The sequence below is a fragment of the Desmodus rotundus genome, chromosome 4 (genome assembly GCF_022682495.2).
Source record: "Desmodus rotundus isolate HL8 chromosome 4, HLdesRot8A.1, whole genome shotgun sequence".
Taxonomy (NCBI): Eukaryota; Metazoa; Chordata; class Mammalia; order Chiroptera; family Phyllostomidae; genus Desmodus; species Desmodus rotundus.
Genome location: NC_071390.1, coordinates 46,613,043 through 46,630,367, shown reverse-complemented (window position 1 = coordinate 46,630,367; position 17,325 = coordinate 46,613,043). Strand labels below are relative to the sequence as shown.

Below are 17,325 nucleotides of genomic sequence, written 5' to 3'. Positions count from 1 at the left end.
CATTTTTTGAATACATAATTTCTCTTACATGGCCTTTGCACAAAATGATGCTTTGGCTTGATTGTCATTGTCCCGTATTCTCTTGGACTCTGCTCTTCCTACATTGTATGCAGAACTGTAAATTTGACCTTTCTGTGTCCTTCAGGCATCTCCCTTTTCTTGACTTTAGTGTTTCTGCTGCCTATTTTTTCTTAGAGTAAAAGTAATTACTCAATAATCGCTCTACAAAACATGTAAACAAGATCCACACTGGCTTGAAAAACCCAATCATAAAATTTTCAGAAATTTGGCAAGCTGGTTATTTAGCCATCAGCAGGTGACTGTGGTGGGAGAACTTAAGTCACAGAATTCTGAAAAAAACAAATAACTTTTATTTATTTTGTTGTATTTTTTTAAATATTTTTTTCTAGAGAGCTGCTTCACTGGGATATCACTGAAAATAACACCAGTTATGCCCATCCTTGTCCAAATATATTCTTCCTGGTAGAAGAGGGGTCTTTTCATGGGGTCTCAAGAAAAGCATTCCAGGGACCCGTGTATGGGAGTTTGTGGCATTGTAAGATTTATTTTGGGTGGAAATAAAAAGGCTGCAACCAGTTTCCCAACTTCTCATATTCATTCATTCCACCATGGAAAAAGTCCAGCCTCGTCGTCATCAAGCCCAGAACAAAGACTAGTGTCCAGAGAGTCTGTGCCCTATTAAAGCTTAGTCCTTTGGGGCCCACACAGCCTGCTGCAGGCCCTAAGTGGCTGCTAGAAACGCACCGGTCTATGGTCTACGGAGAAAGAGTGTCCTGGCTAACGGGTGAGCATGTGTTACTAGGAGAGAGAAAAGAGAGTTTCTTTGTTAAGCTGATTATATTATCCTGGGATCGGGAAGAACCAGGCCCTCTTTCAAATTAACAAATCAACTCCCCAGTCTTTTATGGGCTTGTACTAGATCCTTCCCCTATTCAAGCATTTTCTCAGATTTTCTGGATTCTTGTGTCCCTTATCCAATCTGATCCTTTTCATAGTCTACACAGACCGGCATTCACGGTCACCATCTTGGCCTCTACTGGGCATGCACCCAATAGAGAAATTTCTCCTGCTATTTTTGTTCCTTCCCTGCTGTGCCTGCTTTGGGGGATTAGGTCCTGAGGGCGGAGAATACCCTGCTTCCTAGTTGATTATGCTTAATAATGTCTGATTCCCTTTGTTCTCTTTTTTATTAATATTTAGCTACCTACACTAACCATATGAGTATGAAATGTTAATAAAGAGGACACAATTAGGCTAAACTGCCAAACTATTAAAGTGGTAGCATATTCTTCATATTTTTACCTACTTTATAAGAGCCAGTTTCACTGGTCTAAATAAGGTTTTCCAAATTCAGGCTCAAGTTTCAAGGGAGAAATAAAATCTATATCCTAAATAAATAAATAAATAGGCTTGCATTTACATATGCCACCATCAGCGAATAGCACAGCTACAGAGCTGAGAAAATTGCAGACCTTTACAACTCAGTTTTTGATTAATGACTTAATTAAAGTGGAATTAATATAACTTGTTGGCAATGCTAGTGAAAGTAAAAAATATTCTGGCAACCTACCCTTCTGTCAGTCATTACAGGAAACACAGATAACAGAGTGACTGAGTCAGTGACTGAAACTTGAAGATTTGGAAAAAAAGATGATATTTGCAAGCTATGCAATCAAAAATTGAGAAACAAAGAAATAAAATTTAGATAACTACAACTAAGCCAATATGTTATATAGTGTATTTTTTATAAAGACCCTTCAGGTCTCAGTAATAAGCAAAGCTGACTTCTCTTCAATAATTGTTTTTATTTTTAACTTTGTGCACATTATAAATCTTGTAACTAATTCTACTTTCCTTTTTGAATTGACAGCTGGGGGAGATCAGAGCTAAATTTGTCCCTAAATAACTCACATATAGAACCATGGGGCACATAAGTCTTGATGCTAATCTAAGCAGCGATTTGTTTACTTTTTCTTTATCTTTAATTCCCTTGGATTCATTCTTTCAACCTGATTTCACCGCTTGTGGTCTATGCATTTTTGTTAGTAACCATAGTACTTCTTGTTCTGAAATGTGATATAAATAAATAATGCAAACTAGAGATGGGCACTGAAGCGGGTTCTCTAAAGCACTGGTCCCCAACCTTTTTGGCACCAGGGACCGGTTGCGTGGAAGACAGTTTTCCCACGAAGGGGAGCGGGGAGACTGGAGGTGGAGCTCAGGCTCCGAAGTGAGTAAGGTTTCCCTCCACACCGTCCAGGTGCTCTGCCTCTGCTCACCTCCTGCTGCGCAGCCAGGTTCCACAGGCCACAGATCTTACCTGTCTGTGTCCCAGGGTGTGGCGACTCCTGATCTGAAGCACGATTGAACTTAGAAAATGGGCTTATTTCAAGCTGATAGAGTGCCCCTTATTTCTGCTCCTACTCAAAATGGCCCTAGACTCTCATATCCAAAGTGATTTTGTAGTTACAGAAACTCTATCCACCCATATTTGAGCTGGCTAAAATTTCACTTTTTCTCCCATTGTACTATGATAGATATTTTTATAGGGTCAGAAAATTCAATAACCTTTATAAGATGTGGCAAAAATAAATAAATCTGCTGGGAAATAGTAAAGAGAGTAAGGATATAGAGCCCCGGATATTGACATTTCCAAACCAACTTTTGTCAGTATGCTTATTTATGTAAAACGTGTTATCAGGATACTTAGCTTTCTGATCTAATTTTAGGCTAGATTTTGATAAAAACTAAGACTCATTCGCAACAAATTCAAAAGAGCCGTTGTTAATGCAACAATTGCTCTACATGAAAGACATGTTTAAGGTAGGTACTTAGATTAAAATGGGACCTATTTAGACGATATTTCTCAGTATTTCCTCGCATTCATACCCACGAAACCACTGAACACCCCGCTGTAGCCCAGGCGTTGCACATTTCCTGCTGTTCTTTAATGATGATTTTTTTTTAATATGCCGAAGTTCAAATTGGAGGGGGGAAATTCGATGGGTTTCTTTTATTTCTGTGTGAACACATATACCTTTTTCAGAACCACAAGGGAAAAATACATTTGTAATAGTAAAATGTCAACTATGTAAAATAGGTCAATAAAATTTACACTGGCATTAGGTGGTAAAATATTATAATATCATCATATTTGTGAAGAAAAATATGAAGAAAACATTCTAATCTTTAATTCTCTACATGTAGCATTAATATATGGCACAATATGTATAGATTAAATATCTTATTTTATCTCTCAACTGATGTGGATGTCGTCATTGCCACTCACCAATGGAGCAAATTATAAAATGACTTGCCCAAGATTATTCATCGATAGGGCGAGAATGAGCTCATTCTATTGACTGCAACATTTTTCTCAACAGCTGTTGTTTATGCAAGGAGGTGTATAGACACTGGAAAGACAGGGATAAATACATCTCTGGTTTACAATGTGAAGAGCAAAAGGTCAAAAAAGGCTACGAATTCTCTCTGCATGCAAGTTGCTTGTTTTTGAAAATTTATTCTTCCCGATTCTGTTTTAGATTAAAGACAAATTAAAATTATTATGTCATCAGCTGCGTTATAAATTTAAGTTGCATGTGGCCAGGGAAATATGAGCATATTGCACATAGACAGGTCAGTAGATAAAGGCATAGGTAGATATGAATTATGAATCTAATTATGAGTTTCTAAAACATAAGATAATCATGTTAAAAAACATAGTGCAAATTTATTTTGACTATGCTTCTTGATATATTTATGCTTTGCTATCATTTAGGATTGCTTTTTTTTAAAAGATTTTATTTACTTACTTTTAGAGAGGGGAAGGGAGGGAGATAGAGAGGAAGAGAAACATCAACGTGGTTGCCTCTCACACGCCCGACACTGGGGACCTGGCCTGCAACCCAGGCATGCGCCTTAGACTGGGAATCCAACCAGTGACCCTTTGGTTTGCAGGCCAGCGCTCAATGTGAGTCAGTTAGTTAGTGCTCAAATGCTAACTGAGCCACACCAGCCAGGGCTCATTTGGCATTTTTAACATAACATAACATTAGTGTTTATATGATTATCATTTTTTAAAAAATAAATGGATAAACAGTATGTTAGGAAACACATTTACTCTTCTTAAATTTTGTGACTTATACACGGTATACATGACTGAAATGCATAAACAATGAGTTTAAAATAACTCATTCACATTGTTCAAAGATAAGAGTTTGCAAAGAAGGTTCTTTTATTATCAAACTGAAATAGTAAACATGAAAATGGGAAAATAGTTAGTGATTTTCATCCCCACCCAACAGAATAATGAGAAATCATATTTTAAATGGAAATTTATTTTTGAAACACTGTGTAGTGAGTAACAATGCATTTTAACTTAAAAGTTATAATTCATGTTCTTCATACAGCAACATAATATTTGTTAAGGAAAAACATGTGTTTGGATAAAGAAATTGGGAAAGCAGTGAATGTTTTGATAATTTTCCAAACTATAGACAACGTTCAATTCTTCCATATACTTGCTTAACTTACCGTAAATTTTAAGTAGATTATGATGAAAAAGTAAATCTAAAAAGTAAATATTGTTATTATAAAGGTAAACAAATGCTAAATCTAGAGGAAAAAAACAAAGAGATCCATGTTATCATTTGAGAAGGAGAAACTACTGATAAAAATAGAGGTCCTCAATGTAATTTTGAACCTATCCCTTAGCCATATCACTGTTATTTTCAGGCACCAATGGGCATCTGCCCTGAGAATAAGTTATTTGCACTTTCTGCCTATTTTACTAAGTAGTTGAAGTGGTAATATAAGCCCCACTTATCATACAAAGTGCAGAAAGTGAAGTGTAATGAGAAAAAGCAAGGCTCATGATATTAAAAAAAAAAAAGGAAATGTCCTTTCACAGGAATCAATATTCATTTTCTTCTGGCTCTATGATACATAAATTCAATTAATGATATTTTAAGAATTCCTATCATATCCCACTTGGAAGAACCACTTAAGATAAATAACATGTTTTAACATCCCTGTTATCAATGTGGTCTAATAACATGAACAATATATCACATATAAAATTCAAGGCAAACTTTTTTGTCTGGATTTAAAAAGATGTTTTGGCCAACCTACAACTATAATCCTATGATGACTCTCAGAGTCTATAATCAGAGAAACAGAGGAGTCTAGACAGATTATATTCTGTGATGTGATGGTCACTGAGTCACAAATATCCCATGTATCATCTTGACTCTATTTTTCACTTTTCCTCCCCTTATGAGACCTTCTCTTGAGAACAACAGGTTCAGTAATATTATAGTCATATAAGTCTATCCTCATCATAACTATCCTCATAGTGGCCACGATACACTATTTTTACTGCCTGCTAGAAAGTTGGTGCTAAGAACAACAACAGCAAAATTGCTATTCTTATTTAGGAAAAATAAGCACCAATTTCCTTATAACATATATATAAAATATCACTTATATGAAATATTCAAACATACTTGGATAGCTCCCCTGGGTTCTACAACTTTAATCCTGAGTCAGAATATTATAGAACAGTGAAAGTCCTTTCAAAGTAACTATTCAGTGAATCCAGATTTATGTACTGTATTTTGCCGTGTATAATGTACTCCAGTGTGCAATCCACTCCCAGGTTTTTGGCCCAAACTTTCAGGAAAAATATCTTTCATTTTAATTTTTTAATTCAATTATTTATGTATTTATATTTAGAAACAAAACTGATTATTGTATTCCATGGTATTATTTTGCATATGGATATTGTTATTGTTTTCCGGAGTTACACTTTTAATGTATAAACATAAATAAAAGAATAAAAACATTTATATAGTTACGGAATTAGTACTATCCATGTATAATGAGCATCCTTATTTTTCCCTTGAAAAGTTGGGCCAAAAAGTGTGCAGTATACATGGCAAAATACGGTAATTAGCTGATAATGTTTTTGCTGCTGAGTATACTTTACCTCAAAATAGACTGATGAAACATTTGATTTTTTGCTCTGTGTAAACACTGCTTATCTCCATACTGTCTCCACTAACTTAGGGACAGATGCACTTTATGACTGCTTTGACTAAAATGATCACCTTGAAATTGCTGAAATATGTCTGGTGAGTAGCTTATACTATTTTGCATATTATATTGGAAAACTGAACTTTAAAATACAGTGACATCTCATATATAAGGGCTTTAGTCTTTTGCTAAATTCAGATTTCTAAAACAATGCTTAGACATCAATAGTGACCCGAAAAAGCTTCTGAGAATCACAAAACTTTGATTTTTTGAATCCACATACCTAATCCCTCGCTCAGGGTTAATGATTTTTTAAATAACAAGAAAAACAACAAACAGACAAACTTCCTCACCAGGAGATTAGAACTAAACTAGAAAATAAATTTTAGAGAGAGGCACAGTGACAGAATTAAATGTCACAGCCTGAATTTGGAAAAAGAAAAATCAATTCATAAATCTGTATTCAAAGAACATCTCATGGGACAGTAGGTGAGATGATCTTGGAACATCAGGAAAATATGAAACTGTATTGAGTGATCTCTGATTGAGCAAGTAAGAAAATATAATATGCTTAATCTATCTTCTATTCAAAATATTTTACACTAGAAACAATTGCTTTGGTGCTTCAACGAGTAAGCCCTAGAGTTCAATGATATAGATAATTACTTCTCAAAATTTAATGGGCCTATAAACACACTTGGGGTCTTATAAGAACGTGGATTCTTGTTTAGTGAACCTGAAAGTGTGGGCAAGATTCTATTATTTCTAATAAGCTCCCAGTTAATGCTGATAGTTTTCTAGCAAGAAAGCATTAATTTTAAATAATGTCAGATAAATGAGATGTTACTGTATTTGATCTCAAATACTTTTTGAAACCTGAAATTAAAACATACAACTCCTATAAGTTGACAAGATTATATTACATATAATTCATTCACTTTGGAAATAAGGAAATTATACTATAATAAACTATTTTTAAAATATGAAGCATGTGAGAGCAAAATAAATAATAGAGTATTATTCAGTCTTTCAGCCATATAAATAAGCATGCATGAGAGAATTTTATTTGAATCTAAACTTGGTCAATACTATGCAAGATTTGAGGTGAGTTCTGTCTATAGCATACTAAGTCATACTCAATAGAATTCTGAATTCTCTTAAACTATATTCTTCATCCTTTTTATAATGGAAAAGTATGCAACACACATGGCAAATTTGGGGCAATTTTTAAAGGGATACTTTGTTTTAATTTATGTTAATGGTGAAACACTGCTTTGTTCAGTGGTAAACAATCAAGATTTGTTCTTTGATTTAAAAATGTCCATTATTTTCTGGTCATGTCTTATGTGTGTAAATAGTATATGTATTAAAATATTCTATAAGTAAACTGGAGCTGGGAGAAGTCATATTCTAGAATGCATTAGAAGCTATGGATTTAGCTACATAATATGTGAAATGCCTTTAAAGGCATTATTTACATATCATGTAAATAATATGTAAACTATTATTTACATATTATGTAAATTCTTGGATTGCTTAGTTTCTTTATATCGAGTTTATAAAATATTCATGTCCAGTGACATTAATGTGAAGCTGTTCTGATTTTACTACATCTTTCATACCAAAATTGTGGTTCTAGATGCATTATTGCCAATTTGACCCTCTTGTATTTCATTAAGTTTTTGCTGAGCGAGAGATATCTGTGATGCTCCAAATAATTATCTAACTTCAGATGTCTAAACAAAATTACCTGTTATGTTTGGTATGGTTAGAGTGTGGAGAGTGTATGTGTGGTGGGTGGGACACCAGGCAAAATTATAAATTATACTTAAAAACGATATATGACTTTGAGAGTTTCTTAAAAGGTCAGCATATACATATGTAAAAACTTAAAAAAAACCTTTATACTGGACATTCAGGAAAATAGACTCATGATTCTAAATCATTTATAGAAGATTCCCACATTTACTATCACTTTGTAATTCTATCTTCCATTTAAAAAATCAAGACGATACAGACAGTAATTGTATAAACCTGTTACCTATAAAGTCCTCTAATGCAAAATTTTCCCGTTTTTTAATGAAAAGTAAAATGACATGTACTAAAAAAGTTCTGTGAACCTAGAGATGATGAATAATTTATGCTAACGAAAAAAAGTATAAATGATTACTTAGTAAATCATTTCTTGTTTATTAAAATGAAAAAAAAATCATGACCCAATAAGACAGCTAAATGTTTAAATGATGTATTATCAGGTGAATTGAGAGTCTTTCCAAAAAGATTTTCTGGGAAGAACAATTAATTGATACAAATGTGAGTGCAAATCTGTTGATTTTTAAATTTTAAAGCATATTGTCAAAGTTTTAGCTTGTGCGCATGACAAAAATTCCATACATTGTTTCCTCAGTGACAATAAAAAGCACAGTTTATTAAAAACTAAAGTAAAAATCAAAATAACATTTTAGAAAATCGGTCACAGTTTTGTCATTGGTATGTGGAGGTTGTTCCAGGGGCCCATCCAGAGCTCCTCATCGTCTGACTGTGTGTGGTCGCTATGGGATTCCAAAGCTTCCTTGATGTTCTTACTGTCAACCGCGGACTCCTGTTCCACTGTGCTTTTCAGCCTGCTCCCCAATGGCTTCACCTCGGTACTCTCAGTCCCCAATGGGCAAGGGGCAAACGTAACCAGGGTTGGTCTCGCGTTCATTTTCTCAGTAGAAAACGGCCCCTTTGATAAAGTGTTCAGGGGGACATTCTCCTCATGTGTCACTGCCAACTTGTCTAGTTTCTTAAAATGCCTCCCCAGGCGGACAGGGGAAGTGACTTTAAAGTTGTCGGTGAGGCAGGCACGGCGGGTTCTCACCACAGAACCATTCTGAGCAATGTATATATCGCCATTAACATTCCTGTGGATATTAGGGTTGCGAAGACGGTTTCTCTGGCATTCAGGAGCACTGTCTTCTCCAGCCGAGCTAGTTTCATAATCTCGATCCACAACTAACTTGATCATTCTTTTTCTTGCCCACTGTCAAAATAGGAAAAAAAAAAGTGTGTGAGACATTGTCAAGGGAATAAAAAGGGCAAAGATAACAATGCCTGTGCAGTTCCAAGCCTTTGCTGGAAAGCAAGCAAAGGTATATAACTCAAAAAGAGGTGGGAGGAAGAAACTCTTTATTAACAACAGTTTCTTTCCCAGAAATTCTGTATTGATTTTAGAGTTTAATGACTTCTGGAGAAAGTGTTGCTGAGTTAGGAAGTAGACATTTATTTCAGGGAGCACATGTATTCTTTCAGACAAAATTGCTGCTCTGAAAGAAAAAAAAAAGGTGTATTATTTATATCTGACCAAAGGATCAGATCCATTGTGTGACAGTTGCTATACTACTCAGGAAAGTTACAATGAGAGGAACATGCCACATTAGTATATTTTGTTCATATTAATACTTCCATCGCAATACTTCCATCGCAATATTTTAAAGATATTTTTAAACCCACATTATTCTGATTCCTAATTAATCTCTCATTGTTAATTCATTTTTTTTTTGTATAATTTAGTCCTTTTCTTCCATTGAAGTGTCCTGGTTTTATGGGTCATCTCATTGAAGTATGTAAACTTAAAATATCTTCTTATCCTGATAATTTATTTAGTAATACACAAAACTGAAAACTAATTATTATAAACTTTCCTTTTGTAAGCAACTGGAACACAATGGGCATTGTTGCAAATTTATTTTTCTCTTATCATTCCACATTAGAAATGGCAAGGAGCAAAGCTTAAACAATCCGAAGTTATTCTCAATAGTATCGTATTTTCAGGACATGGGAACCACTAGCACATTGCACTAAAAAAAAACATGCACTTTGATTTTCAGGTATATATTTAAAAATTATTATGTTGACTTACCTATGACATATTGTATAACTCTTATTACAATTTAACTTTTTTTCTAAATTCACTTTAACTCATATCCACAATAGAAAAGAAATTGTAGCACATTTAATTTTTTAAATTTTACTTCATTTAACTTTTGATATTTGAACATGCCAACTACAAATTGATTTGAACCTGTTCAGGATATTTATGATAATGCCTTTGCCAGTTGAAATGTACATATATGCAAAAGTATAAACATAGACTCTTAGAGATTTCATTTGTTGCAGCTTGTCCTAGAGTTATTTTTTAGAAATGATAAAAACCATCATATATATTCATCTAATACATTCCAGTAAAGAGGCATCCTTGTAATACATAAGGCCACATTGCATGAACAGAAATCACACGAGGAAATGTTAACTATTGATTAACTGGTCGCATGTCTTCCCAATTAACTGATGTAGGAACGACGGGTCTGCTTTACCCTCTACTCTAATACACACATCGCTTTGGATAGCATATATATTCACTTTGCTGGCATGTTTCTAATCTGAAGTCAGATCAAAATCATGATGACTTTCCTCCCCTTCAAGTGTCATTTCAGAGAACACACAGAAGGCACTGCACACAAGAGCACTCATCACTGCAAAACTCCCACCTACTGTGATCTCTGCTAAAGGGCTGTGTTGTAACCTTCAGAGGTCGCTCCCGCAGGCTTCTTTTGGCTCGCACCCCTGCTGGTCGCGTACTCTGGCACCTGAAAGCCCCAGGGACCCCCGGACTGACTTTCGCTGCTACTGCTACTACTGCTACCACTGCGTGACGATTCCGATTCCTCTTCACTTTCCACACCTCCTTCCGCGGAAACTGAGGCCAGGCTGCCCTCCTCGGTGACCCCTTGAGATTCGAGGTCTGTTGGTTCTTCTGCAGGGCCTGGCTCACCTTCCTCTCCTTCTGCTGGGGGTTCTTCTGCTTCCTTCAGTTCCTCTTCGGGTTCTTCAGGGGGCTCCTGTTTTTTACTTTTGACTTCCTGGACTTCTTCAACAACGGGCCTTCTTCTTGCGAAAAATATGTTTCTCCGTGCCTTTTCTCCTTCTGACTCCGTGGATTCCGACTCCGATTCAGGGGTGGAGCTCTCCTCCTCCTCCGAGGGCGTCTCGGACTCGGACTCCTCTTCCGTCGTCTCGGAGTAGCTGAACTCGGACTCCTCTTCGCTGTATTCCGTGTAGTCGCTGGAGCTTTCCTCTTCCGATTCCACCGTGCTTTCTGTCGCTTCCTCTTGGTCCAGAGTTAGTTTTAAGTAATCTTTATCTTCTTCCTCAAGGCGTCTCTGCCACTCTTCGCCTTCCAGGTCGATGCCTCTTCTCTCTGCTAGTCCCCTAACCTTCTTAAAAATCATGGGGAATATCCTGGCTCTCTTCCACGTCGTGGGTATGGGCTCAGCCGCTGGTGGCTTTTCAATAGTGACAACTACTTCCTCCTCACTAGGCTCTCTAATTTCAACTTTGGGTTTTTTAATTTCCTTTTCCTTTTCCTGAAAATCATGAAAATGCAATTGAACTGTGAGCCAGGGGATGGTTATAATGTGATCTTTTCCCACATAAGTTAAGCAGGAATGAATCTGCAGGCCGATAGCTTTATGCAAGTTATATTACTAATTTCAGAAAATAAACACATGATTCTCTTATTTTTATCTCCACTGTTTATACACAGAAGATGACCAAGAAAAAGTAAATTATTTTATTTTGGCTTGTATTAATGACACCAAATTCTAATGCTTTCTTATTTTTCCTTACACATTTATTTTGCATCTTATATCAAAGGAGAAGCAATTAATCTTAACTTCTTTCCTCCCTCATTCATAGACTTTAATATTTTTATGTAATTTCCTTTAATAAATTTTTAAATAATCAGGAAATTATGATAGTTTATCTGAATAGCTCATGAAATTTTACTCTTCTTAATTTTGAACTCAATAAATCTATAGCAATATTTCTTTGTTTTGTTGTGTATTTTTAAAAAATAAATGTCCCAAGGACATATTTTAAGCAAAATATACAAATTTTATATACATGACTTATGCTAATTCAAATATTTCATTAAATATTGGTGGTAACATTTTATTTTTCTCATAACTGAAAGATGGAGACTCTACTTTTTCACAATTTTTAGGTGTGCTGGACAATATAGAATTAAAGTAAACAATGTTTTGCAAAATACTTTTTTATGTTTCATTATGTTAACTTTATGGGGAAACATTTAGGATTTTAGAAAACACAATTTCATTGTAGCTTTATTCTAGGTGTCCAACACTTTATAGAAGGATGCAAATTAAACATATAAAAATTTCCTTCTACAGATAGGCCAAGAAAATTGTCAGCATTATTATATTTCTATGGATAATGTGTATTAAGTATACAGAATTTCTGATTTTTTGGAAAATTTTGTAGCCTGCTATTAAATAGGGTTAACAAATTGTTCTTGGATTATTAACCTTACATAAAAGCTTATAGTAATTACCTCTTCCTCCTCGTATTCCTCCTCAGCTTCACCGACCACCTCACCATATTCCTCTGGTCCAGCCGGTGGTAACAAGCGACGGCGGCTTCCGTACTGAGGCATTTCATACCTGTAATAGAAACTTATACCTTCAAACATTTTCTTATGTGGTCTGGGTAGCCTCTACCATGACTGATCTCTGTTTTCTTCATTATTCAATCAACAGATATTAATACCTCACCTACTAGGTTCCTTGTAAACTAGTTACAAAACCATAAGGCAAGCACTACAACCTGATGACCAATGGTTTTTGCCATATTGATACCCTGGAATAACAATAAAAAGAGTCAAGTTATTTCAGATTTACTTTTTAGGAGAGTCTAGAATGAAGAGAAAGGCATATTGTTGCTTAATTAATTGAAGAATTTAGGACACAAAATAGGTTCTTTCTGAAAGCATGTAATGTCTTATTCAGAACGAAAAGTCTCTATTTACAGTAAAAATCTGCTTCCAACATGATCTGTAGGGGTCTTCGCATTTCTCTACTGTATTTTTAGAAAGCAGTTAACTTATGTGGGTAGAAATGCTTAATACTAAATTCTATAGTATATTTTCTTAATTTCTCTTTGGCAATCTTGAGGGGGACTGGTTAAATAAAATGTTAAACATCTCATATAAAAATGGTGAATTCAGGAATTGAGCACATATGTTTGACATTTTTTCCCATTTAAATAATTTTCAATCATTTTTACTGCATTCTTAGAGTTGTAGTCAATATCAAACACGAACATCAAAACAGAACTCAGTGTAGAAAACTGGTTAAAAGTTGACTGAAACTAAAACTGGGTGCGTTACTCATTTTCACAGGTGAAACAAATAAAATTACATTTATAAAACAAATGGTAGTAATAATCATTTGCTCACACTTTATTATTCATAAAAATATTAGGATACTGGATAAAAAAATCTGAAGATGTACCCATGCTCATAACTGTAATAATCTTGTCCATATTCCTGGCCAGGATCAATTCCAGACTCCATGGGTAACTCCTACTGTTCAAAAAGAAAAATTGCATTTGAAGACAAATTCTTATCACATTTCAGCTCAAAGTCAGATTTCCAGACCTGGAATTCGGTGACTTTCAAAAGACTCCTTCCAAAGAAACTTTAATCATGAATGTTAGTTAAACATATTCAATTTTTTTTCTGGCTGTAACTATTTTACACAAAATAAGGTTATGTTGTTAGAAATGAAGGGTAAAAAGGGAAATGTTTTATAATGCTAAATCCGTTAAAGTTACAGATGAACCTATCGCTTGTCCTCGGATCAGTTTAAAACTATCAACTGGCAGTTAATAATTCACTCTAGTTTAACATATTGTTAACAGAGTTTAGCCTTGAGAAAAATTAAAGTGTTCTCTTTAGCATTGTTTCATTTTCCTGCTAAGTTTTCTAGTACCAGAACATTTCTATTTATCAAAAGTTATTCTTAAGAAATGATCTGATAATAATCATTTATACGTAATAAAATTACATTAACATGTGATATTTCCCAAGGATGTTTACATTTTAAAACATACTGGATTTAATTAAATCCATAGTTGTAGATGTAATTCTCTTTTTGTAAAACGAAGGAATTTGTCAGAGCAAAGCCCTTTCAATGTTTTCAGTTCAACATTCTAGACAATATTGATTTTTTGAGCTCTACTCTTTTAGAAAGATTTTTTCCTGAGATATACATATGCAACTAGTTTTAACTAACAATTAAATGTCATTTCATTATATTTCCCTTTTAAATTGTATTTTAGCATTTAAGTAAGTTGAACTGAAAAGGTTAACCAAATTAATTTTACAATGAAGTAGGAAAAGGGAAGGAAGAAAAATTATAGGTATCCATAGGAAAATGGGTAGGTACTTTTTTCTTAAGATTATCTATTTTCTATAGAATTAATTCTGTTGTTCCAGGTAGAACAATAATTCAGGGAAAATATTTCTCTGAGAGCATAAATATATCATTAGAAAAATATGAAAATTCACAGCCTGTATAACCTTCAGTTGTGCTCTGTTTGGCAAACATCATTTTTTAAAAATGGAATTTGTTGCCAAAATTTTATTCAGAAAATTCTGTAAAAAATCTGGATTTTGATTTGTTTTGGAAAAAAAAAGATGGCAATACTGGTCTCATATGATCATCTCATGAATTTAGTTAGTGGTGCTACTCCTTACAGCAGTCATCTTGTCCACTAGCTACTACTGTGTTCTCAACCACAGCGCTTTACGTCTGTACCCATAGTCACAATAGGATCTCTCCTCTGCTCTCTTGTTTTTATATTTTATAAACTCTGTTCACTTACCTACTGCCCTAGATATTTATGAAGTTTGCAGTTCCTCAACTCTACTGATGTACTATGTAATGACTTCACGGTTTACAAATGCTTTGTGAACCGCTTGCAAAGGGATCTATTTTTGATGTTAAAATAGCTTCATTTTACCCACTAGAACAGCTAAAATAATAAAAAAATGATCATCAATACCATGTTTTGGTAGGGACATGGATCACTGGAAATCACATATACTTCTAGAGAGATTATAAATTAGTAAAATATTTTGGAAAATGTTTGACAATAATCTAAATTCAAATATATGCATGTCTTGTTTCCTGGAAATTGAATATAGTTCAGCTTGTATACCCAGCAAAATGCCTATAATCGCTCACCAAAATACAGCCTTCATAACAGCCAAAACCTGGAGCCAGTGCAAAAGCCCATGAGGTAAATACACCACATCATCACACAATGAGAGAGATGAATCTGCCCCCCCAAAAAGAATGCTGAGCAAAAGGAGCCAAGTACAAATGAAACTTATTATTCTGTATTATCTATTCATAGAAACTTCAAAACCAGACACACTAATATGTACCTTAGGAGCCGGGTGAAAAGTTCTGAATTAGCATTAATAACAACTCATGCAAACCTCACTGACTGGGATACTGCCTCTGCACAATGAACGTCTGCGTTTGAGAAACAAGGAAATCCTGTCGTTTACGACAACGTGGATGGATCCCGAGGGCATCATGCCAAGATAGACAAGCCAGACAGAGACGAATACTGCCTGCTGTGGTATCACTTTTATGTGGAATCTAAAAAATATATAAATGAGTGAAAAGTCAAACTCACAGCAACAGAGAGTAGAAAAGTGTTTGTCAGTGGCTGGTGGTGTGGGGAATAGGGAGAAGTTGGTAAAAGGTTAAAAACTTTAGCTATCAGATAAGTAAGGTCTGAGGTTCAAATGGAAAACATGGTGACTATATCTGATAACACTGTATTGTATAACTGAAATTTTCTTAGAGAATAGAATTTAAGTGTTCTCACTTAATAAAGGTAAAGATGAGGGGACTCTTTTCCAATCTATGCATATGTCAAATCACCACTAATTTCACATGAAATATCTGACAATTTTATTTGTCAGTTATAACTCAATTAAGTTGAAATCGAATATGTATGTATGTATGTATAACATTAACATATTTAGCTTGAAAAAGTAAAGAGACCAGATGAGAAATTAAAGAAAGGAGAAATAGTATCAGTGATGATCTAGAGAGGCTCTTCTGGTGAGCTAGTAGGGTGTGTGCACTCTATAAATATTCATCTAGCTATACAGTATGATTTATATACTTTCATATTGCAGTTTAATTTCAACAAAAAATGTTTTCTATAGGAAGGGGGTAGGAGCGTGAGAAATGAAGTGGAGAAAGACCAGTGATAAATTGGAAAAAGGTAAAGTCTGAATTTAAGTTATTCAAACTAAATACATATGTACAAGTATATATAAAATATTGGTAGGCTTAGACTTTGGAGATATCTAAAACCCATTGTAATTATACTGGTTTATTTATATTTATATTTTATTAAATATTTTAATCCTCACTGAGGTTATTTTTTAATTGATTTTAGAGAAAGAGGGAAAGGGAAGAGAGAGAGAGACTTAGAGAGACAGAGAGACAGTGAGAAAGATGTAAGAAATATCTACTGGTTGCCTCCTGTACGCTCCCCAACTAAGGATCAAACCTACAACCTAGGTGTGTACCCTGACCAGGATTGAAGTGGCAACCTTCTGTTGAATGGGATGATGCTCCAACAAACTAAGCCACCCAGCCAGGGCTCTACTGGTTTAAGTAAAACAAATAGATCTCAGAACCAATACTCTTAAACTACTTGGCTAATACATGTTTAATCCAATACATATGAACACTGAAAAAAGATCAGCAACTGATTTTGAAGATGAAACCTGAGTGTTCGTCAATGGAAGAATGGATAAAGAAAATGTGGTATATACATATAACGGAATATTATTTAGCTTTAAAAAGATGGGATATCTACCATATGCAACACCATGGATAAAATTGGAAAATACTATGTTAAAAGGAAAAAGCCAATCATATAAAGACAGAATCAGCATAATTCCATTCACATGAGGTATCTGAAATAGTCAAACTCATAGAAGCAGAGGAGTGATCATTGCCAGGGGTGGGGAGAGGGGAAAACAGGGAGCTGCTCTTCAACAGGTATAAAGTTTCCCTTAAAAAAGATGAAAAAGTTCTAGAGACCTACTGTACAATATCATGCTTGTAGCTAACAATAGTGATATACACTTAAACATTTGTTAAGAGAGGAGATCTCAAGATAGGTGATTTTATAATTAAAATGATTTTGAAATTGATTTTTAGTAACTTTTAGCAATAATTAAAAACAAGTATTTATGTAAACGTAATGCAACTGCGTGAGTAGCAGATTTTAAAAGTTAGAATCAAATAATTTTTATAAACACACACTTTTTTTCTTAAAGGGAATATAAAGCTCAGCTTTTGCTAGCTACAATATATATCTGGTATCAAATGT

At 34.5% G+C, this 17,325-nt stretch overlaps 1 protein-coding gene across 1 annotated transcript in view; it reads right to left on the bottom strand.

Annotated features, from left to right (window-relative positions):
* Positions 1–8,953: 8,953 nt before the first annotated feature.
* PCDH15 (protocadherin related 15) overlaps positions 8,954–17,325 on the bottom strand; it is an 870,634-nt gene continuing 862,262 nt past the window's right edge. Inside the window, exons 35-37 of the mRNA XM_053923048.1 lie at positions 12,449–12,557; positions 10,587–11,462; positions 8,954–9,079 (exon numbers count right to left, since the gene is read on the bottom strand). Coding sequence (XP_053779023.1) covers positions 10,602–11,462; positions 12,449–12,557 — 970 coding nt within the window. The 3' untranslated portion in view covers positions 8,954–9,079; positions 10,587–10,601. The remainder of the gene's footprint in view (positions 9,080–10,586; positions 11,463–12,448; positions 12,558–17,325) is intronic.